This window comes from Sarcophilus harrisii, chromosome 5 (assembly GCF_902635505.1).
Source record: "Sarcophilus harrisii chromosome 5, mSarHar1.11, whole genome shotgun sequence".
In the NCBI taxonomy this organism is placed as follows: Eukaryota; Metazoa; Chordata; class Mammalia; order Dasyuromorphia; family Dasyuridae; genus Sarcophilus; species Sarcophilus harrisii.
In genome coordinates, this window is record NC_045430.1 from 119729292 (window position 1) to 119752743 (window position 23452).

General features: G+C 34.6%; 1 protein-coding gene across 2 annotated transcripts in view; it reads right to left on the minus strand.

Annotated features, from left to right (window-relative positions):
• The window catches only part of BCAT1 (branched chain amino acid transaminase 1), a 104147-nt gene extending 100753 nt beyond the window's left edge, over window positions 1-3394 (minus strand). For both annotated transcript variants that reach the window (XM_031938466.1, XM_023504472.2), the window contains exons 1-2: window positions 2952-3394; window positions 1508-1579 (exon numbers count right to left, since the gene is read on the minus strand). In XM_031938466.1, coding sequence (XP_031794326.1) covers window positions 1508-1579; window positions 2952-2993 — 114 coding nt within the window. In that variant the 5' untranslated portion in view covers window positions 2994-3394. The remainder of the gene's footprint in view (window positions 1-1507; window positions 1580-2951) is intronic.
• Window positions 3395-23452: the final 20058 nt, after the last annotated feature.

The following is a 23452-nucleotide window of genomic DNA, read 5'->3' on the forward strand; positions in this document are numbered from 1 at the left end:
TTTCTCAAACTTTTAAAATTCTATGTTTCTCTTAAGCTTTCTTCATTGTTACATGTCAGGCATTTGAATTCCACAGAAGCATATTATTTCCCATCCTCAAAGTGCCCTGGGTCTAAGATTTAGTATGTTTAATTACATCTGATTTTTCTTGAGCACCCCTTAAGTGAATAACATTATAGTTAGCATTATTATTATTATAGTGAGTAATATGGCATTACAGAGGCTTGCCATATTTCAATTATTCACTGCAAGCAGAGGAAAGAAACAAGAATAATTTGCATAATCAAAATTCACAGCTAAATATTAATTGGCAATTTTTCTCATACTTAACCACTTAATTTTTCTTCAAATAAAGTTGCTTAAGAAAGAAACAAAATGAAATGAATGAAATTAAATGAGTTTTATCTTTTTTTTCCTATCCTGTCTTTCTGGTTCTGGAGTATCCTTAGGTAGAAAACTAACATTAAGAAGGATAGCAGATGAAAACAAAGGTCCTCATACGATTTTTCATTATTCAATCATATCAGATGCTTAGTGATCCCATTTGGGGATTTCTTGGCAACAATATTGGAGTGATTTGCTATTTCTTTCTCTAGTTCATTTTACAAATGAGAAAATTGAGACAAATCTGGGTGAAGGGACTTGCTCAGAATCATACAGGTAGTAAGTGGTGAGGCCAGATTTTGAACTCAGAAAAAAGAGACTTCCTGACTCCAGAACTGCTCCACCTTTGAGAGTAGCCATTAAGGAGCTACATGGTGCGATGGATAGAGTACCATCCCTGAAGTCAGGAGGACTCAAAACCTGCCTCACACTTGGCACTTACTAGCTGTATGACCCTGTTTGCCTCAGTTCCTCATCTGTAAAATGTGTTGGAAAAAGAAATGGCAAACCACTCCATATCTCTGCCAAGGAAACCCCAAAAGGGGTCATGAAGAGTCAAACATGAATGAACAACAATAATCATGTGTTTGATTTGAATTAACTAGTAAGAGTTAATTTAATGGGCTTCATTATGTAACCAAATAAAATCCTTTTTAAAATTATTTAATTTACAGAGAAAATGTTTATTACAAAAGACAAAAAAGAGAGGAAATATAAGTTCAAGCATTTTGAATGTTATTCCAAAAATGACTCCTCAGACAACAAAACTTTAATTCTGAGACTTTATAATGGATTTACAGTGTTTATGGATGTTGAACACTCCAAACTATTGTTTGACTGCACAGAGAAAATGTACCTATATTTCCTCAATTTTATCTTTATAAAAAATACAATTAAAAGAAAATAAGTCTTTTAAATAAAGGAGCAAGGAAAAAAATAATGATTTTGATTTTTAAATACTATTTAAAATTTAAAACTAAGACTTATAACAGGGGCAGCTAGGTGGCACAGTGACTAGAGCATCAAGCCTAGAATTAGGAAAACTCATATTTCTGAAATGGATATATTCAAGAAATGAACATACTGTAACATATCAAACAACTAGCCTTTGAAAGCATCTTACCTTAAAAGACTTAGACATTTGCTTTAATTCTCCTCTCCCAGTACATCCTGTAGAGCATTCATAATTACAGTCCTAAAAGAAGAAACCAAAATCTAATTGGCTAAAAACCAAAGCAAAAATTTCACAGAAGATCCAGTTCCCAGAATAATCAAGACACAGAGATAAAATAAAAAGTAGAAAACACAATTTAGTAGAAATATAAGCAAAATTAACCTTGATCACTTGTTCTACCTTTTCATTTCCATCTAATATTAATTGTGATCTTTCCAATGACTGTATCCTGTCAACACAACCACTGCCATCATCAACACTCCAGGACAATCCATGTTATTTATTTAGTTTTTCCTCTGGCTTCAGTGAGACTATTTCATTTTAAGCTTTTGTCTGCTGAAGTCAGCTTTGTGCTTGGTTTTCTTATATCAGAATAAATGGTTTCAATTAGGATCTTAAACAATTTAACCAGCATCCTCTTGGGAAAGACTCAGTCTTTTAAACACTGACGCACAATAGAAAGGGTGGAAAGGGGGATGTGGTGGCTTTTTAAATATCTTTCAATTTTCTCCAGGCCAGTACTTTTGAAAACAGCTCAGAAAAACAAATCAATAATAGATATACACAATGACAGACCTACCTTTGAAAATGGATAAAAGGACATGATCGTTTAGGAGGCGTTTTAGGAAATAGGACTTCAAATTAAAAGGAATTGGTTATTATTCTTCAAGGGTGGGGTTAGAAAGAAATCAAAGGAATCTGATGATCGGGAGATTCCTTAATCAATGACTGACAGGCAACCGAGGGAGGGAAGGAGGCAGAAAGAATGAAGCGGGAGAAAGGGAGTCTAATGAAGCCATAGGCGAAAACCCGAATTCTAAAAGCAACTGACAGGTGCATGGAAATTTTACAGAGCCACAATCTCAGGCACCACCCGGGGGGATGTCCGGCTGCCACCTCGGAGATTCATCGTTTCCACCCCACCTCACTCCACCCCACCCCCACAGAAAGCTGTTTTCAGCAAAGCTTAATTGGGAGCCGGCCACACACCAGCGTTAACCTCGTGGGTAAGCAAGGATGTCACAGAATTCCAGGATTTTGTTGCTTTCTGCCTTAGGGGCTGGGAGGTGAGGGCGATTTGAAAAGGTTTTGCTTTTTTTTTTTTTTTTTTTTTTTTTTGGGGGGGGGGGGGGGGGGGGGTTTGGTTTGGTTTTGTTTTTTTTTTTTTTTTTTTTTTTTTGGGGGGGGGGGGAGTAATCCTAGGCAAGAAATGTGGAAGCGACGATGTCTTGGTGAATTCAGAGCAGGGAAAACGAGATGCTTGCAGCAATGGTTGTATCAAAGAGGCAAAAAGCAAGGACAAATATGATTGGGGATATGGGCGAGCTTCTATCTCCTCTAAACCTCCCATCCACACTTCATATACCACTCTCCCCTGCCCCAAGCAAAGTACCTGGCAGGAAACGGCCTCGGCTGCTCCGGGCTGGCTGGTCATGCTGTGTCCTGAAGGGCGATGGCCGGGCGCCGAAGCTGTCGCTGCGGCTGGTGCTGCACGAGGTTTGCTCCCGAGCTTCAGAGAGCCAGCTAGCGAGCGAGCGCCCCAAGCAGCCACCAGCAGTCCCAGCAGCGCACTGCCCACTTGCCGCGTGATGCTCCGACTCCACGGGGCCACAGACAAGAAGAAGGCGCGAGAGGGTCACAGCCTTCCTTCCACAGCCTTTCTTCCAGCACTAGACAAATGAAGTCCTTCCCTCCCGGTCCTCAGTGAGCTGGAAGAGACCTCCCGTTAAGCCTCTTTCCTCCTCATCCGTAGACTGCGATCATTGGCCAGAAATCCCTAAGACTCAAATTACCTCCAACTCAGTACAGTCTGAGGGATTCGAGAGAGCTGGCAGAACCATTCCTCAAAAGGAGGACCCAGAGCAAATTAGCAATGACTGAGCAGCCCCCGGGGGCGGGGCACAGAGGAAAGGCTGCTAGATTTTTTATGCTGAGAAGTGGCTAAAAGAAAGGCATAGGATGGGACATTATGGTCAATGTACGCTAATTTCTGTTATTACACGCTCAGAACTTGCAATTCCTCTTCCCAAAAAGTTGAAACGTGGGGAAAAAAAATATTTCCACTTCTTTCCCTACTTTCACCTTTAACGCAGAGACCCCACTGCAAAACCCAGATCCTAAGAACCGGCTAGACGGGCCATCTGGAAAATGCTCTAGCAATTGGGGCATATCCAACTGTCATCAGAGGTAGCTTGGTGTAGAAAGAGCACTTGACCTCTATCCAGGGTTATATAGTTTAAACTAGTATTTAAGACTCTGCTGTGAGCAAGTCACTCCCCTAAATTTCCTCATTTGTTAAATGGGAATAAAGATACATGCTCAGTTTATTTCATAGAGTGGTTCTGAGGATAGTGCCATGGAAATCTATCTATAGATATTATATATATAATGTATATATTACACATACATATATATAATATACATGCAATATGTATAGATATAAATGAAGAAACTCTATCAGGCCATTTAAAAGAGAAAATAATGCTGTTATTAAGACACTATAACATCCCTCCTCCATCAACCATGAAACATAAGATCCGAGATTTAGAGTCAGAAGAACCCTTTAAAAGACATTTTGCCTTCTCATTTTGCATCTGAGGAAATTAAGACTTAGGAACATCTAGGGTTTAAGGATAGAGTGCAATTTAACATCTTTAAACAAAAGTTAAAGAGTTAATTACAAATTCAAATATAGACCGGAAACTACAGTCCCTCCCCCAAAGTCAACAGCTCATATTAAATCATCATTAATAAATACTTATATTTGCCTTATTCAGTAGTTCTGTTGAAGGCCACATCATCCTTCCAATCATGCAGGATCTTAATTTCAGTGTTGTCCTTAATTCTCTCCTCTCTCTCTCACACACACTTCATATCCATTTGTGCTATCCAGTTATATTTAATTTCCATAATACCTCTCAGATCAGTCCCCATTTGCATCCAATCCAATAAGTCAATTCAATAAATATTTGTGTCCTATGTGTGCCCTACCAAATATATCCCTCCCTACCAAAAACAGAAATAAGATAAGCACAAGCTTATTACTAATAATAAGCTTAACAAGCTGGAATCAACACTATCTACTTAGCCCACCCAATCAGTTTATCTCCCTCTTTACATCTACCTTTATGTGTCTATTTTTTTTTTCCTTTTGATAATCGTTGCCTCAACTACTGCCCCTTCCTTTACTTTTTCCTCTCTGAACTACCTCCCCCCTAAAAAAATGAACAAAAACTTGGCTTTTATATTCAAGTAAGAGAAGATTTAGAAATCAAATTAAGCCTCTGAACTGGTCTTTGAAGAAAGAGAATGATTCCAAAGAAGCATATTCCAGGAATGGATGATAGTTCATAAAAATGTAATAAGGCATGAGATAAAATGTGAAGTTCCAAGAACAACTACAAGTCCACTTTGTCTAAAACATGAAATAAGTGAAAAAGAAGTAATGTGATATAACAGAGTAATATATCCTGCCTCAGATGTATACTAAGTGACCCTGGGCAACTGACTTCAGCTCTGCTTGCCTCAGCTTCCTCATCTGTAAAAAAATATTAAATATCATGCCACCTCTTCTCAGCAAGCCAGTAAGGAAAGAGTAATCCTGTGGAATAGCTGGTGATTTCCTGGATAGAGTATTGGGTTAGGATTCAAGATAATCCTGATTTCAAATGCTACCTCAGACATTTACTAATCATGTGTCCCTCCTTAAACATTGTTTTCCTCAGTTTCCTCATCAGTGAATTGAGGATAATAATAGTAACTATTTTAAAGATTTATTATGAGGATTAATGTCAATGATAATTGTAAAATGCTTAATGATATGATTTACTCTCTTCCCAGGTCAGGAAGAAGTTATTATCAGATAATTCTATTATCAGTTAATTCCCAGACTATCTAGGAAGGAACTCTTTATCAACCCCCATGGTCCAACCCCTTCTTCAAACAACCTTTTAAGATATCGATTATTATATCCTTGGATAGGTCTGGAATCTGGTCTGCCAGGTGCATTTCACTTGACTCCTGACCCCTCCCTCTAAATTCCTGCTTTCACTGCTTTGGTCTCCCTGAGAAAATCCCCAAGATTGTATTTTTTTTTTTTTGGAAAGTACTTTATAACTCTAACAAAATAAAATCTAATAGGAAAAAATGTAAAGTACTATACTTAGTTTTGAAGGAGGTAATTAGGATAGATAGAGTGCTTTAAATCTATTCTGAGACACCTGCCTTGTGACCTTGAAGAACTCAGTTAATCTCTGTTTTCTTCAATTTCTTCATCTCTAAAATGGGGGTGATAATAAAAGCACCTAACTCTCAAGGTTGTTGTGAGGATAAAATGAGGTAACATATGTAAAGCCTTAGCACCATAGTTAGCACATAATAAACTTTACATAAATATTATTACTATTTAAATGTGGGAGCTGGACTCCATGACTACTAATGTCACTCCTAAGTTAAAATTAATTATCCAAAAGATAGAAAAAATATATACGAACTGAACTATATAGAGCCTTGGAAAACAGATTAAAGTGTGTATTTTATTCTTGAAGCAACAATGAGCCACTGAAGGATTGGGTTTCGGTTTTTGTCTTTTTTATGTTTTTGTTTTGTTTTCTTTTAGGTAGGGAATTACATGGAAATTGAGCTGAGAGATGGTATGGAAATTGAATTAACAGAACCTGGCTAAGGGATAGAGGATATGAAAGAAAAAGTAAGGACATTACTGAAATTTGGAACCTGAGTGAGTTGGAGGATTGTGATATCTTCATTGCAACTATTGGAGGATGTGAATGTTTAAGTAAAAGGATGATAAGCTTGGTTTTAGGCTTGTTGGATTTGAAATGCCAGTGGGACAAATAGGCAAAGATGTACAGTTCGAAGATCACCCTCCTTGGCAGAGAAAACAAGCAAAAAAAAAGAAGAATTGAACTACTCTATTTTCTCTCTCAACAGTTATCATTGTTCTAGCCACACTTCTATCCTATCTTTGATCTTCTACCCAAAATAGAAAAATGAATTCAAACAACTTCTTGAGCAGCAAACAGAATTAAATTTAGAGGATGTTCTTTGTGTTGAACCAATATGAGAAAAAAAGGTGGAAATTAACATTGCTATTTGTTTATTAGAATAACTTTGTCAGTTTGCAAATGAATTATTTAAAGAGCATTTAAGAACCTACCATTTCATCTTCAGGAAGGGAGACAGAGTAACAGCCGAAAGAGCAATTGTGTATTGGAGAGAAGACATAATTTCTAGTCCTGTTTTCATCATTTATGAGATTTGTAACTAGGAACAGTCAGTCAATAAGCATTTACTATTTCAAGACACTGTACACTTAATCACCTAATTTCATGAGCTTAAATTTCAACATCTATAAATGCGGCAATATGTACATAAACTCTACCTCACAGATATGTTGTGAGGAAAGAACTTTGTAAATCTAACAAGATTAAAATTAAGTAAAAATAAATGAAAAATATGTGTTTAATTTCAAAAAATCAACCATTCAATATAGGTTTTTTGATTTTTTGTTTTTGTTTTTTTGCTGAAGCAATTGGGGTTAAGTGACTTGCCCAGGGTTGCACAGCTAGGAAGTGTTATGTGCTAAGTGTCTGAGGTCAGATTTGAATTCAGGTCCTCCTGACTTCAGGGCAGATGCTCTATCCACTGTGCCACCTAACTGCCCCCTCCAATATAGATTTTTTGAGATGAGACAGGCCAAAATTTATGCATAAAAGACTCCATCTTGAAGTTTGTAATGGAATGAATAAAAACTATTTATTAAATCCTTACTATGTGAAATAACATTTTCTAAATGCTAGACATTGCAGATATTTTTGTTTACAAATTAATGATGGACTCTACAGGTGTAGCTAGGTGGGAGAGTAAATAGAGTACCAGGCCTAGAGTCAAGAAGATTCATCTTTCTGAATTCAAATCCAGTCTCAGACATTTACTAGTTTATAATCCTGGGCAAGTCACTTAATCTTGTTTGCCTCAGTCTTTTCTTCTGAAGCAGGCAATGGCAAATCACTCCAGTATCTTTGCCTGGAAAATTCCAAATGAGGTCATGAAAAGTCAAGCAGGACTAAACAAAAGCAATAGATAAAAATATATGTCCTATTTTAACTTCTGAGAATTACTAGCTGAAGGATCCTAGATAAGTCATCTTTTATGACTTTCTATTTCCACATGTGTAAAATGGAGATAATAATCCTCAACCTAATATTAGTGATGTGGAACAGGAACTTTAATCAACCCCTAGATCCTGTCCTTACTTCTTGCCCCTCTTCCTTCTGAACCTTTAAAAGCCATTTGACCCCAAACATCCTGCTTACTCATTTTTAATTTAGCTCATGAAGCATTTCACATCAATAAAGGGCACTCTTTGTGACTATGGTAAATGTCTATGTGGGTTTTTTTCCTGAGTCAATTGGGGTTAAGTGACTTGCCCAGTCACGCAGGCAGGAAATGTTAAGTGTCCGAGTTCAAATTTGAACTCAGGTCCTCCTGGCTTCAGGACTGGAGCTCTATCCACTGTACCATCTAGCTGCTCTAAAACCTATGTGAATTATTCACATTCTGAACCACTTTCTCATCACCTGGATCTCACCTGGTCCTTCTTCATTAGGATTGTTTTGACATTAGAACTTCGTTAATCTTCCTGTTTTAAGGGGCAGCTAGATGGAACACCAACTCTGGAAACAGGAGTATCTGAGTTTGAATTTGATCTCAAACACTTAGCACTTACTAGTTGTATGACCCTGGCAAGTCACTTAATCCCAATTGCCTCATCAAATAAACAAACAAATAAAATCTGGTTTTAACTATCTTTCTGGTTATGTAAATGGTGCTATAATTATTATTATCACCATTGTTACATACCAACACCTTTATTAAATCACTTAAAAAATATAAAATAGCTTCTGACTTAGAAGTATTATTTTACTTTTTGTAGCATATATGATTCTAAAAATTCAATGTCTTTTTTTAGCATGTCAATCAAATGACATTTAATTATAGACAGGGATTACTATTTGATAGAATTATGTAATGAATTATTTGGTAAAACAATGCTTTGACACTTCAAAAGATCAAAGATCTTGTCATGAAAATTTCCCCTACTTCTGCAAATCACAACTCAAATCTTTTCATTATGAAAAGTTCTTGCTTTCATTTTCCACAGAAGATCTATTAAATATACTGGGGACCTTCCTCTAAATCTCCTGCATACACACCAGCAAAACAATCAGGTTGTCCATTTTCTTTTACTCTTACTGTGTATGAATGGCCCTCCTTTTTCAACTGTACATCTTTCTAATAGTATACTTTATGAATTATACTAAGTAAAGCATACATCTTTCATCCCATTCTTCCTTAGTAATATGTTGCGGCCTGATTGTCCCTACCATGTACCTCTGAAATATTCTTTGGACCAGAAAAATATTCTTTTTTTAAATTGAATTTTGTTTTTAAAAAAAAGCTTGGAGGTCATTAAAAAGCATTATATAGTTGTCCAAAGGCCATGAGTCCAAAGACATGGATAACCTTGTGCAACAACTGCCTATCAGTATGAAATCATCCCAAAACAGGGATTCATATGCTTATTCAAGGATAAGTTCTTTCAGATACTTTTAGTGGCAAATGTCATTGGTTGATGGTATCAAGGACCAGAATATTTCAGAACCTCCTAAATAAGATCCATAATGGCTTTATATTTTTTTCCAATCATTTTCAACTCTTTATAACCCCATTTATGATTTTCTTGTCACAGATACTGGAGTAATTTGCCATTTCTTTTTCTAGCTGATTTTACAGTGAAGAAACTGAGGGAAATTGGGTTAAGTAACTTGCTCAGGTCACATAGCTGATATCTGAGGCTAGATTTGAATGTGGGTCTTTCTGGCTTTAGGGCCAGTACTCTATCCATTGTGCTGTCTAACTGCACACTATATGTATATAAAAAAACCAAATATTTGAATGATTATTATTAAAATAGATGTGCAAATAGGTTAACAGCCCATAGAAATGGTACATTAATGTGTATATATAGATATAGATATAGATATGTCTATACACACATATAGATCTTGAACAGCTACTATAGATGGACTATGAGTTGGACCTCTATTTGAAAATAAGAAAAACAGGCTAGATCTTTGAGAAATGTTGCAGAAAGGGAAAATCACCTTGATTTGTTCCCTTTTGTCCATTCTAGATTTTCAGGTTTCCTTATTGCAAAACTTTGTCATAGACAGGCATATTCTTATAGAGAATGTGGCGTGAGTTGTATAAGAAAAAGTGCCAACCAAAGTAAAATGAGATGTATAATGCTGAGAAATTATACTAAGTAAGAAAGATATAAAGTATACTAAAGGAAGGACCTAATAACTTCTCAATGTTTTTCAATATTAGTGATCATTTTCACAAGGTCCAGAAAATGTATTACTGGCTTTTTTCCCAGTTGATTTATTTTGTCTAGTTTGCATGAAAGTGCTCAGATAAATCATCTTAGCTCTCTTCTTAAACAGCCTGTGAAACACAATGATTTTACAAATTGATTAAAGTAATAAATGACCTATAACTCAAGTTGCTCTTCACTGAAAATACTAGTAAAAATTAAGTGAAATATGCATTTTTTTGCACAAATCTGACTGCCATTCACACAAAAATCTCTCACAATTATTTAAATTTGCTGTAGAGCAAAACTCACATGTAATTTTGATAATTCTTTGCCAGTATGTAGTGCTAGTTATTACTGACATATAATATATATATATATATATATATATATATTTAATTAAATCTTTATTTTTCAAACAGTGAATAATTCTTCAACGTTAGCCCTTGCAAAACTCTGTATTCTAATTTTCCTTCTCTTCCCCCATTCCCTTCCCTATATGGCAAGTAGTCAAATATATGTTAAATATGGTAGAAATATATGTTAAATCCAATATATGTATACATATTTATACAATTATCATGCTGCACAAGAAAAAAAAGAGAAGCAGAGTAAAATACAAGTAAGCAACAACAAAAAGAGTGAAAATGCTATACTGTGAACCACACTCAGTTCCCACAGTCCTCTCTCTGGGTGTAAATGGCTCTCTTCATCACTGAACAATTGAAACTTGTGATGACCACGTATTTTAAAATCAGCTGAAGTCAGGAATTCAGGTTAAGGGAAAATCTTCAATCTTTATTCTCAGTGGAGGTGAAGAAGGATCGGAGGTAAAGAAGGATTGGAAGTGAAGGAAGATTAGCAGTGTCGGTAGCTGCCTCAAGAAGCCAGCTAGACCAGAAGCCACCAGAGCAGAACCCAGCCAGAAGTCTCTCTCTGCTTCTCTTCCTCTCCTCTGCCTCCACCCACCAAAATCGTTATTTCCTATACAACACATCAGGACTTGCACAGAGAATAGGCTAGGGCCATTCTTTCTCCAAGCATATATATATATTAATAGAGTATGGTCCAATTACTATTTAGCCTCACATGCTTGGGACCTCAGTGCATTAACTCAAGCCTCAGCCCATTACAGAAACTGGTTTGAATCATCTCATTGTTGAAGAGAGCCATGACTGACATCTATAATATTGGAAATGTAATCCAACTGTCATATATTAGGAATATTCACTTCTGTCAAAAACTTTAAATACCCTATGTCATTTTAAAAAACTATTCTTTGGAAAACAGATGAATTAACAAATATTAATTACCACTAATATTGTTGACTCAGTGGTTACTTCACTACTAAGTATAACTTAATAATGAATATTTAGTGTATGCAAAATCAATAATATAATATTAAATTGCATTAAACTGGCAGGAAGGAACAAGTGTAAAACTCCAACGTAATAGTAAAAAATATAGCCAGCTGTGGTGATGCATACCTGAAAGAAAGACAGAAACTAGTGCACTTCTTAAACTCAGGAGTCCATCAGCTTACTATATGGTGCTGAATGTTCTCTCTCTATATAGGTAGCAAATATCTTCCTCTACATGTAGATTTCTTGGGGAAATCTTTGTAATTCTCTCCATCCACAACTTCCAGAGAATCTCTTCTTTCAAAGTCCTTTCTAAGTCTTCTTTATAATCAGGGAACAGGGTTTTTTTTTTACCCTTTTATAGAAAAAAATATTTTCTTAATTCTAAAATTTGCAGCACACCACCTAACAAAGTATATTCCTTTTGAAATAACAACTGGAACATATAGTCACTATATTTTAAGGATATGTTAGTCTGTTTGTCATCTCATCAAGAACCACAATCCTTTTCTAATAACAGACAATACAATGTACAAAAAATTTGGTACCAGTGGGACCCCAGAAATAGTTATGAAGCAGCTAAGAGTGTGACTTTGTAGGGTAGAAGGTGTGGACCTCTAAAGGGATCCTAATATCCTCAAAAGATTCAATGCTTCCAAATATCTGCATTCCCTTCTACAGAACACATCCAAATCACATTGCTCTATGTCAAGATTTTTAATACACCACCAATGAGCAACCTCTAGGTTGTAGTACAGAAATGTCCCTTACTTTACTCCTGAAGCATATTGTCTCAGATATCCAGATAGTATTGCAAAATCCCCACTTCTTATTTGCACATGATTTTCAGGGGCATGAAACATATATTACACTATAGAAAGAACCTTGTCATTCTCCTCAGTGGAGATAAATAAGCAAGATATATTAGGAGTCACAAGAGCCATGATTTTGAAATGACGCAACCTGGATTTGAATGCTGGAGCCAATATTTAATAATTGTGTAACCAAGGACAATTCATTTAATGCTTCTGAGCATCATTTCTTCATGAGTATAATTGCATTAATACTAATTATACCATTTAACTCATAAGCTTATTGTAGGGAAAGTACTTTGTAGACCTTCAAGTGCTATATAAATGAGTTATTATTATAATACGGTATAAAACCCTTACTTTTGCAGCAGATGTATCTTTTACTTTGTCAAATAGTTAAACTGAAGATGCATTCACAAACAATGATAGGATCCAGCCTGACCAAGTGTTGAGAAATATGTGCCAACTGGCTTGTTATTCAAATATTTCACATATAATTTACTAACTGGCTCAATCACACATGGCTTATTAAGAGTCAACTCCATTCATTTTTTCCATTAATTTTTTTTCTTCTCTAGTTTTATTTCTACTCCAACTTCTTTCTGATTATCTGCTCATAAAAGGAAGTGAATAATACTACTACTAATGTGAACTAAGGAATTTTTAAAGCAAGTTGTTTTAAAGTATATGTAACCAAGACTGATATATATATATATATATATATATATGGTTTCAGTGTGCCTTGCTGATGAAAATTCCCCAAGTGGGAAGACTGGAAAGCCTGCTTCTAGGAGAATCCTCATGATCTATAATGGAAGTGCCTTGAAAAAAATATAAAAATATTCATATTCATTCTGTAACTGCTCTAGGTCTGCTAATTATAGAAAATGGCAGTCTCTGATTTACTATATGCTCCGAACTGAATGTGCTTTCAAAAAGCTCTAACTGTCCAGAGTTTCAATCATCCTCTCCAGTTTTTTTCTTTTAGTTTAACCCAATGGATGCTAACAGAATCTACCAATCAATCAATAAACATTTGTTAAAACAACAATATATTCCAGGCCCTATACTAAGTACTGGAAAGTAAAAGGAAAATGCTAAAAGGCCTTGGGCTTTCTTCTCTCTGATATTTTTTCCTTTCTATGTGAAGATCTGAAGGCTCCAATATTTTGAGTTTTGAAAGGCTAAAAAAGCAAACCTCTTAGATTCTGACCACAGAAAAATATGGATTGCTTAAATTTAAATATCCAGCTTATGAAAGCTAGAGGGTTGGTCTAAAACCACACTTTCTGGTAGATCTCAATTGGCAAGCATTCATTTTTGTGTTCATCTCACTACCTAACATGTTTTCAAGCTGATATTTCAGTTTGAATGAAGAAAATGCTAAACTAGTTAAATCAAACAGAAGTTTGTAACCATTGAAGAATATAAAAACCTCTCAGTGTTTAAGAAAATGTTGCACAAAAGGGCTATCCACCAACTACTAAGTGCAACCAAAGAGGTATATGACTTCAGAAAGGATGCTTGACAGAAAATGTCATCCTAATAGCTATTTCAAATGATAGAGAATCTCTTCACAGAAAGCTGAAGTTTCATTTGTTGAGACATTCAGATTGAACAGAAATAAAAGCTAGAAAATAAACTCAAAAGAACAATCCTTCTTTGGCAGAAGTAGATGAACAAAATGAGCTAATAGGTCTTTTCTATCGAAATTCCAGGAAGCTATGATTCTATGAATGCTGTCACTAAGTGCCTCTTTTGTTGGATTTGTTTGTCAGCTTTAGCATTAATTAGTTCGCTTAAAAAGTGCATTGTTTGAAACAAAGCAAAACATATTAAAAAGCATTGGAATCAGATGACCTTATGAGACACATGACTTCTTTCCACATTCAAAGTTTCTCTTGCTCTAACGTGGACATTTATTTGCCTTTGTACACTGTAAATATCTTGAAATATTTGTAATTTATTAGTTTGGACTTGTTTACGCATTTCTCACCATAGGATTTGACCTAACACTTTCTAAAGATTGGATATATAAAATATTTTTTCTATCAGAATTAACCTAAAAAAGTTTTATAAACTAATGTATAAATTAGCTTTCTTAATGAGTTAGCTTACTACAGAGTAGACACCAGAAAATAATAACAGTATCAGGTATATTTACAATGAACATCAAGACATAACATATATACATATATATATTGAGAGATCCTAGCTCCATTTCAGCATTTTGTAATACTAATAATAGCTAGTATTTATTTGCATTTTATGATTTGCAAAGTATTTTACATGCTATTATATCCCCATTTTACAGAAGAGAAAACAGGTATAGAGCAGGGTCACAATGCTAGTGACTGAGGCAGGATTAGAAATTGATGTCAAAAGGCAGTCATATATCTGCCATGGAAAAACAAGGGAAAAACTTCAATTAGTAATTTTAGAATTCAGGAATTCCCCTTAGCCAGTGGCTGACATGAAGGTAACTCCTTCAATTATCCTCTGGTTCTTTTTGTTTTTTTCTTTTATGAGTTGGCCTTTTATGTCACAGTCACTTCCATGTGGAGCTTACATAGGAATATTGTTTAAGCCTTATTTATTCAAACTTGTCAGCTTTTATTAATAGCTATCAAATAGAGAATTTTCTCCCTTGTAATTTGTATTCTTATGTATTCTGAAGACTCAGTTATGGTGTTTGTTCACTTCAGTGTCTATTTTGTTATTTTGCTCTTCTGTTTTTTTATTCAGTATGAAATAATTTTGCTAATTTCTTCTTTTTTCTTTCTTCTTTTTCTTCTCCTGCTGTTGCTGCTGCTGCTGCCTGGCAGACCTTTCTAGCCTCCATTTTCTCCCAAGTTTGTCCAAGCTCATGTTCATTGCTTCCATGACATTATCCATCTCATTCTTTGTTGTCTCCTTGTCCTTTTGCCTTCACTCTTTCTCAGAAAGCATTTTCCAATGGTCATCATGTGGTCAAATGATTTAAGTTTCAACTTTAGTATTTGTCTTTCCATTTCATTAAGTATTGACCAATTTGATAATCTTGCTGTACAAAGGACTTTCTTGTCTTAATACAGTTTAAAATATGACAATATAATTTTCCCTTAAAATTCTCAGAATTCAAAGGAATTTTATTATCATTGTGTGTATTTCTTTAAACTCTCTGGCAGTCATACATAGTGCTAAATTTTTAGATTAAGTTAGGTTGTATTACAAGTTTTATTATATTGGAATAACATTCCTATTATTGGGGTTTAGAAGCTGAACCCCAAAATATTGGAATGAAGAACTTCTAAAATGAATTTGTAGGCTTAGACCATCCCCAAATGAAGAGGCAAATACTTTATTATGCTGTTAGCAGTGGGCTCAGTTCTAAAAGAGAAGTCAGTGAAGAAGTGGGGAAGAAATAATGTTAGAGAAGGGGAAGAGACAGACACAGACAGAAAGAGCTGTGTTTGTCCAATTGTTCAGTTCCACTTGGACCCCAATGGGGCAATTCTCCTCATGGAGATTGTTGGGTTTTTTGTGACATCAGGGAAGTGAAGACCTAAAATGCTGCATCCAGTGGTAAAATATAAATCAATATGAATGGAATGGCCCTGGATGCAGTGGGAGACCAACCTGAAAGACACTTTGAAACCAAAGGTCAGGATTAAATATGAAATGAATCTCAATAAAATGATGGTCCATAATCTTATTCATATAAAAATACAAGTGTTTAGTTCTGTCAACCCAATGAACTTGTAAAAAGTGAATATTTGAAATATGTCCAAGGACAAATGAAAGGGACTTGCTCTCACAATATATCTGTATGAAGAAGAATATTATACTTTCCTTTCCTTTAGGTTTTACATTTCCCAAGTCATTTTTCTAAATTTCAAGTTATTACATGATTAGTTTTGAACTTCTTCCTTTCAACTTTAAGAAAAGGAATATGGGAAGTTAAACAGCTGTATAGTTGATAAAAATGTCATTAGCTTATCTGGGAGACCTAAGCTTATATGTAAATTTTCCCTTATATAAAAAAGTTTGTCATTATACTTTGGACTTTATCTCTCAGGATTAGAAATCTACTGGGGTTTTTATTTATTTGTTTTATGGTATGGTTCATACTTAGTAAGAGAAGGGTAAAAAGAAATGTAACAACTTTTTATGACATTTAAGATTTTATGTCTAGATTCTTTCAAAAAGTTTTTTTTTTATTCTGAATTAAATACCAATTAAAATGGGCATTTCCATATACATAGAAGAACAGGAAAAGAAGATTGATAATCCTCTGATAATATTATGTAGAATTTTCTTTCTTTGATGCAATTCCTTCTGACCTTCATTCTCTTTTGTTACATCTAAAAAAAAGTTTCAGTGACTTTTTCTTTCTTTCTTTCCTTTTTTCTTTCTTTCCTTCCTTCCTTCCTATTTACCTTTCTCCCTCTTCTTCTTCCTACTTTACAATCAAAGCAAACAGACTGTTCACATTTGCTGTGTAAAAAAGAAATGATTTTACTGTATTATTCTGCTGTTTACATCTTGAGCCCATCATTTATATGTCAGAAGATATAGCTCAATTACATATTAGCCACAGATGCTATTCCTGATCAATACTTGTTAGAGTGTTGATTCTGGTCAGAAAGTATATTCCTTTACTGCATAGGAAAATATCTTAAAAGTTCCATTTTTCATTTTTTGCCAGCATGCTACCATTCACATATTATGCCATAATTTCTCTGGATTATGGAAAGAAACTCCCTCCTCATTTTACTGGTGGTAAAATGAGCATCCTTCCAATGGCAACTATACCCCTGAAAGCAGCTGTTCAAATACACTGAAAGTCTAACACATATGTTCCAACCCCAAAATATTTATCAGTGTCCTTTTCTCATGTTCCATATGGCAAAGCATGTCAATGTCCATATAGCTCAAACAGGTGTTAGAAGAAAGATATCCCCCAAAAAAGGCCTTAATTTTACAAAGTGACTCACTGAATTATACATTTCGGAACCTCTAACATCTTAACAGCCTTGCAAACAAGTGCAAACATCCTTGCCAAACCTTTCTCGGTTTAACAATGTCATGGTGAATTTTAGATAGTGATAGGAATATTAGAAACTAGAAGAAACATAATATTCATAGCCTTGAACTTATTGATTCTTTCACTTTGTTAAAATGTTAAGGAAGTTATAAAGAATCTAAAATTTAATGTATACCAACATATTCATAGCAACAATTTGTGTCAACTAAAGCTATAAGCTGATATGGTTTAGGAGAGTGGTTCCTTGCTCCAAATGATGTGTTTATTTTGTAGGAGTGACACCCCAAGGCATAGTGTGGGGATAAGAAGAGAGACTATATATAACATGGGGGAGGATTGAAGGGAAAGACACCACAAGGCAGAATGTGTGGGCTATAACCAAAAAGGAGTTTAGCAAAGATGGTATGAGTCATGGACAGTTTTATAGAAGAAACTTAACTTTAGGGATTTGTAAAAACTTGGATTTCTGACTGTTCATAGCTAGGTGGGGCTAACCACAAACTCCACAGAGGGTGGGACCACAAGGCTAAATTGATCCCCATCAGTGCCTCTTCCTGCTTGCTGAAAATAGATGGGGGGTGGGAAAAGTAATTCCATCAATACTTCAATCTTTCTCTGCCACATGCATCTAGTTGTAGAGGGCCCAGATAGTGGAGGAACTCAGGGCAAGGTATGAGACCCTTCAGCCCAGAGGGAACCTGCAGAAAATGTTTGGTTTGGTGTTCTCCCCCTTCCTGAGAAGTCAGGGAGGGCATGACCACCTCCCTCTGGCTCTCTCACCCTTCCTGAGAAGTCAGGGAGACTTGATCCCTTGAAGCAAGGGATACTTACAGTAAGAGGTATTTATATGACAAGGTGCTTATAGTTAACACATGCCAGTGAGCCGTGGTGATGTAATGCTACTACAGTTAACACTTGCACAGTGTGCTGTGGTAATATAATCATACTAAGTTATTTAGGGGCTGAGAGGATTTAAATAAACAGACTCCATCTTTGATCAACCTTGTGAGTCTCCTGCCTTCTTCACTCCTCCACTAAGACCTTGAGATCCTCCAGAGAACTAGTCCTGACAGTATATTTTAGCACCCCAATTTTGGGGCCTCTAGTAACTACATCTAGTTACTAAGGTTCTCTCAGTCAAAGCTATCCATTAGAGAATGGTTGAATAAATTGATGTGATATGAACATAATGGAATAGTGTTACCCCAAAAGAAATAATGTTACCCCAAAAGAAATAATGAATATGAGAAGTTCAGAAAATTGGAAAGATTTGTATGATATTGTGCAGATCCAAATCAAAAAACAACAAATGCAACCATCACAGCAATGTAATTAAAAAGTCATAAAATTATTTTGAGTCTTTTAAATACCAATGATATTCCCAGAGTATAGAAAATGACCCGTGCTTCTTTTCTCTTGGCAAAGAGATAGGAGATTATTACAGTAATATGCTATATGCATGCATATATTGGATTTAACATATATTTTAACATATTTAAGAAGTATTGAATTACTTGTCATCTACAGGAGCTCAGGGAGGGGAAGAAAGGGATAATTTGGAACAAAAGATTTTGCAAGGGTCAATGTTGAAAAATTACCCATGCTTATATTTTGTAAATAAAAAGCAATAATAAAAATTTTTAAATGTGGTATACGTGGTTAAATATAGTCATAGTATCAAATGTTTTTAAGTACTTGCATTTCTTTATTATAAGGGAGGGTTCAAAAGCCATAGTGTGGAGGTTTCCAGAAACAATTGTAATGTGAAAACAAAAGTCAGAAACAACAGGTATATACAATAATTAGTAAGTCATTGTTGAATTATAGGCTTGAATTTTAATTTTTCTTAATTAAATGTTTGCTCTCCCACAACATGAATTCTTAGGGTTCTTTTCAAATCCAAATAATTTTGTAAGGTCATATCACTCATATAACTTACAGATAATTCTATCTAAATTTGATTTTATCTTACCACTATAGCTCAAATAGGTCATATGCTTTATCTTTTCATGAATACATCATGTTTACAACATTTTTCTGTGGCAAATAGTAGAAAAGAAATGTTCAAAGAGAAGAGAGGCCTACTCAATACTAGAGAGGAAAGGACACAAACAGAAGAAAGTAGTAGGAGAAATACAAAAGAAGTACAATAAAAATAAATCTGGAAAGAAGTTACATAACCCCCCAAATGAAAATGGTTTTGTGATTAAAATATGGCTTATTTGGATAACCACATTCCTTTCAGTAAAAATAGAAGCCAAGAGCTTTCATTTATATATGATAAAATCTTTAATTTAATAGAGCCACTTTTTTGTTCCTTATTTTGATTAAGACTATATTGCAGTCGTAGCAAGTCTTAGTTATGGTAGAAAAACAATTTCTATTAAAGATGTAATCTCTCCTTTTTGCTTATATATAATTGTTTTATGAAGTCCTAGGAAGGTTTAGCATATGTGTAAGATGACATCAACAATTAAGGACAATCTATTCCACTAAACTACTAATAAATTCCAAAATAAGAAAATTTTGGTTAAACACATATCACACGACCTGTGCTAAAAAGCTTCACAAATAACTAGCAAAGGATACACTGCAGTTTAGCCAATTCTAGAATGACACAAATTAATTGATTAGACAGCACTTTCAATTACCCAGTTAGCTTTACAGCACTTTAATAAAGAATACATGTTGTGCCAAGTTAGTATCATTCAGTTTCAGCTGCTTCTGATGCAAAGCTCTCCTGGCATGTTTTCTCCCCTGGCTGGAACCTCAAAATATAATAAATGTTATTTGACTTTGAAGATAAAAAGATACTGTTAAGGCTGAACTGGAAAGTTTGAACTGGATACAGTAGAAGGCATTACCCAGGGATTTCATTCCTTTGAAATCTTATGTATGTCATCTGATACTGGTATGTAACAAAGCTTTAAGTATTATTGAACACAGTAGGAAATCACATAAAGGATTGGGGAAATAGCCCCCTTTAATTAACTGTAAAAAAGATAAAGGGTCTTTGAAGCCTGGAGAATTGTTAGCAAATTCAGCAATGCATAAGTCCTCCAGATTAGTGTACTGTACAGTCATTGGCAATTAATAACAAAGTGAGATAAGTTTATATGTCCCCCTCTCTGTTCCATTAGGAAAGGTGCTTGAATAAGTGGTCAAAAAACCTTTTAAATGCTAAAAAAAAAATCTCTCCCAACATAACTCATTCTATTAGGCACCTACTCATGTTTCTGCATCTGGATGAAAATAAATGCATATGTGATCCTATATTGAATCATAGATCTAGTAACTGATAGAACTTTGGAGGTCATCTTGTCCAATACCTTCTTTTTTACAGAAAAAGAAACTGTAAAGGTAAAATAACCTGCCCAGAAAGTAATGTGGCAGAAAAAGAAACAGAATATAGTTCCTAAATCTCCAAAGCACTTTTTCTACTGTATCATCTTGCTCCTCAAGCCTGAATGAAGCCTTTCCTAATTCCCCATGTTGATATTGTCTTTATTCCATCTATATGTTTTTAAAATATATATATATATACCATGTTTTGTTTGCATTATAATTATATATATGTATATATACATATATATATAATCTTTTAAATTGTAAACTCTGCAAGGTCACGACTGTGTGTGTGTGTGTGTGTGTGTGTATAAGACAAGCAGGAGATAAAGACAGACAAAGAGAAAAGTGGATGTTGATGAGAAAGAGAAAAAAGAGAAAGACAGAGAGAGGGAAAGGGAGAAGTTGAAAGAGGAATTAATAATCATGGTTAATATGAGATTTCTTAGCTGAATGAACCTCAGAAACTAATCTGAAAAGCTTATAAGCTTTACAATCAGTCTTAAAACATTAAGGGACTTGTTCCAGGAAACTACTTTTTATATAACTATTTCCCCAGTGTATATTATTCTTATTCAGGAAAAAAAAACAAGAATAATCAGTGCTGGATTATCAGTGGGAAGACAGAACTATATGAGAACTATTATCAAACATAGTCTCTTTAGTCTATAAATTGGTATGAACATTCTGTAAAAATAATTGAGAATTATTTCAGTAAAGTGGCTAAACTCTACCTTTTTTTTTTTCAAGGCAATTGGGGTTAAATGACTTGTGCACAGTCACACAGCTAGGAAGTGTTAAATGTCTAAGGCTATATTTGAACTCAAGTCCTCCTGACTTCTAGGCCAGTGTTCTATCTGCTACACCTAAATTTTATCTTTTGAACCAATAATCTTGTGCATATATATGAATAAGGTTAACACACACACACACACACACACACACATGCACACACACACCCCAAAGTAGCTATAGAGAACTTTTTGTGGTACAAAGCAATTGGGGGGGGGGGTCTGACATTGGCTGTACAAAGTTTGATATATGAATACATTATATCTTAAGAAAAAGGCAATGAAAATAATTCAGAGAAAAACTAGAAAGATTTAGATAAATCAGTGCAAAAGAAAACATGCAGCATCAAGGGAACATATACAACAATCATAATGTTACATAGAGAAAAAAATGTCAAAAAACATTAGAACTCGACAATACAATGATCAAATCGAGAATAATGTTGAAATATCTCTCACCTCTTAGTGAATGATACTAACTTAAAAGTATGAAATGAGGTATATGCCATCAGAGGGAAACATGGAAAGTGAGAAAAAGTAGTTAATCAAAGATATTAATTTTTCAAGCTAAACAGTACAACTTATCCACACAAATGGGGCATGTGGGTGGCACTGGGAATAGAGTCTTCCTGACTCTAAGCCTGGCACTTTTTCTCACTTTCCATATTCAAATGAGGTCACAAAAATTCAGATTCCAAAAGGACTTCAATGGTTTCATAGTGCTTTTTATATTTGAAAATAATCCCTTCTACAGAATACTCAGTCTTTGCTTGTTGAACCTCCAAGTGACCTTAAACAAGTCACTTATACCTGTTTGCCTCAGTTTCCTCATCCATAAAATGAGCTAGAGAAGGAAATGGCAAATTACTCCAATATCTTTGCCAAAAGAACCCCAAAAGAAGTCACGAAGAGTTGTACAAACCTAAAACAATTAAACAACAGAAATTTTTTAAAAGAATGAAAAGATTTGAGGGAAAGCTAATAAGTCCTGTTTTATACTTGTTGAACTTGAGGAACTAATGAATCATCAAGATAAATAGCCACTATGAGACCCTAGGATTTAGAAGAAAGTTCAGAATTCAATACAGAAAACAAACCATCATGTCCCAAAAAAGCAACACAAATTTCCCCAAAGAATTGAACATTCTTAACTTTATTATATAACCCTCTTCCTTACTCATATCATGAATTGATGCATAAGATTCAATTTTGTGAAATTGAATTTAGCAAGGAAGAAAGAAATATGTAGATGTAAAGAGAAAAGGGAAGATATTTCTCACCATAGGATATTTCTATAGCTCTTTTATAATTCATATGGAAAATATTTATGTTTTATATAGGTATAGAAGAAAAGATTTGAAGCTAATAATGCATGGCTAATAAACCTTGTTTTATACATGATCATCCTCAATTACTGATGAACATCCAGATATGTTGAGTAGATAGTTGGCAATGAGGTTCATAGGGATATACAATTTTCAAACAACTGATGTGCATAATTTCATTTGATTGTCATAATAACAGTAAATAAGTGCTATCCCATGTAGCAAATGGGGGAGGGAATCAACATGATATATCAATACATTGAAAAAAGTTCAAAAGCATGAAAAATGTGGATCACCCACCTCTATAGAAGAGATGAGTTGGAGGTGCCCTGTTCATCCCTCTTCAGTCCAGTCTTGCTTGAGCTTTATAATTATTTTTTTTTTTTTTTGGTGCATAGTTGTTCTTTCCATTTAAATTGGTGTTCTTACTTCATTTAGTGTTTATATTTTGGTTTGGTTTTGGTTTGGTTTTTTGACTCATGCTTACTTTATTCTGCCCTAATTCATTTGAATCTTCCATGCTTCTCTGTATTATTCATCACACATCATTTCTTATAGCATAGTACCAGAATTTATTTAGCCATTCCCCAATTGATAGCCATCTTCTTAATTTCAATTCAATTCAATTCAATTAGTTTTAACTATCAAAAAAAATTGCTTCTATAAATACTTTGTTGTATATGGGAATTTTCTTCTTGTCTTTGTTCAAAGGATATGGACATTTAATTACTTTATTTACATGATTCCAAATTGTTTCCAAAATGTACCATTTCACAACTCCATTAACAATGAATTAATATGTCTATAATTTCACAATCCCTCTAACATTGACTCTT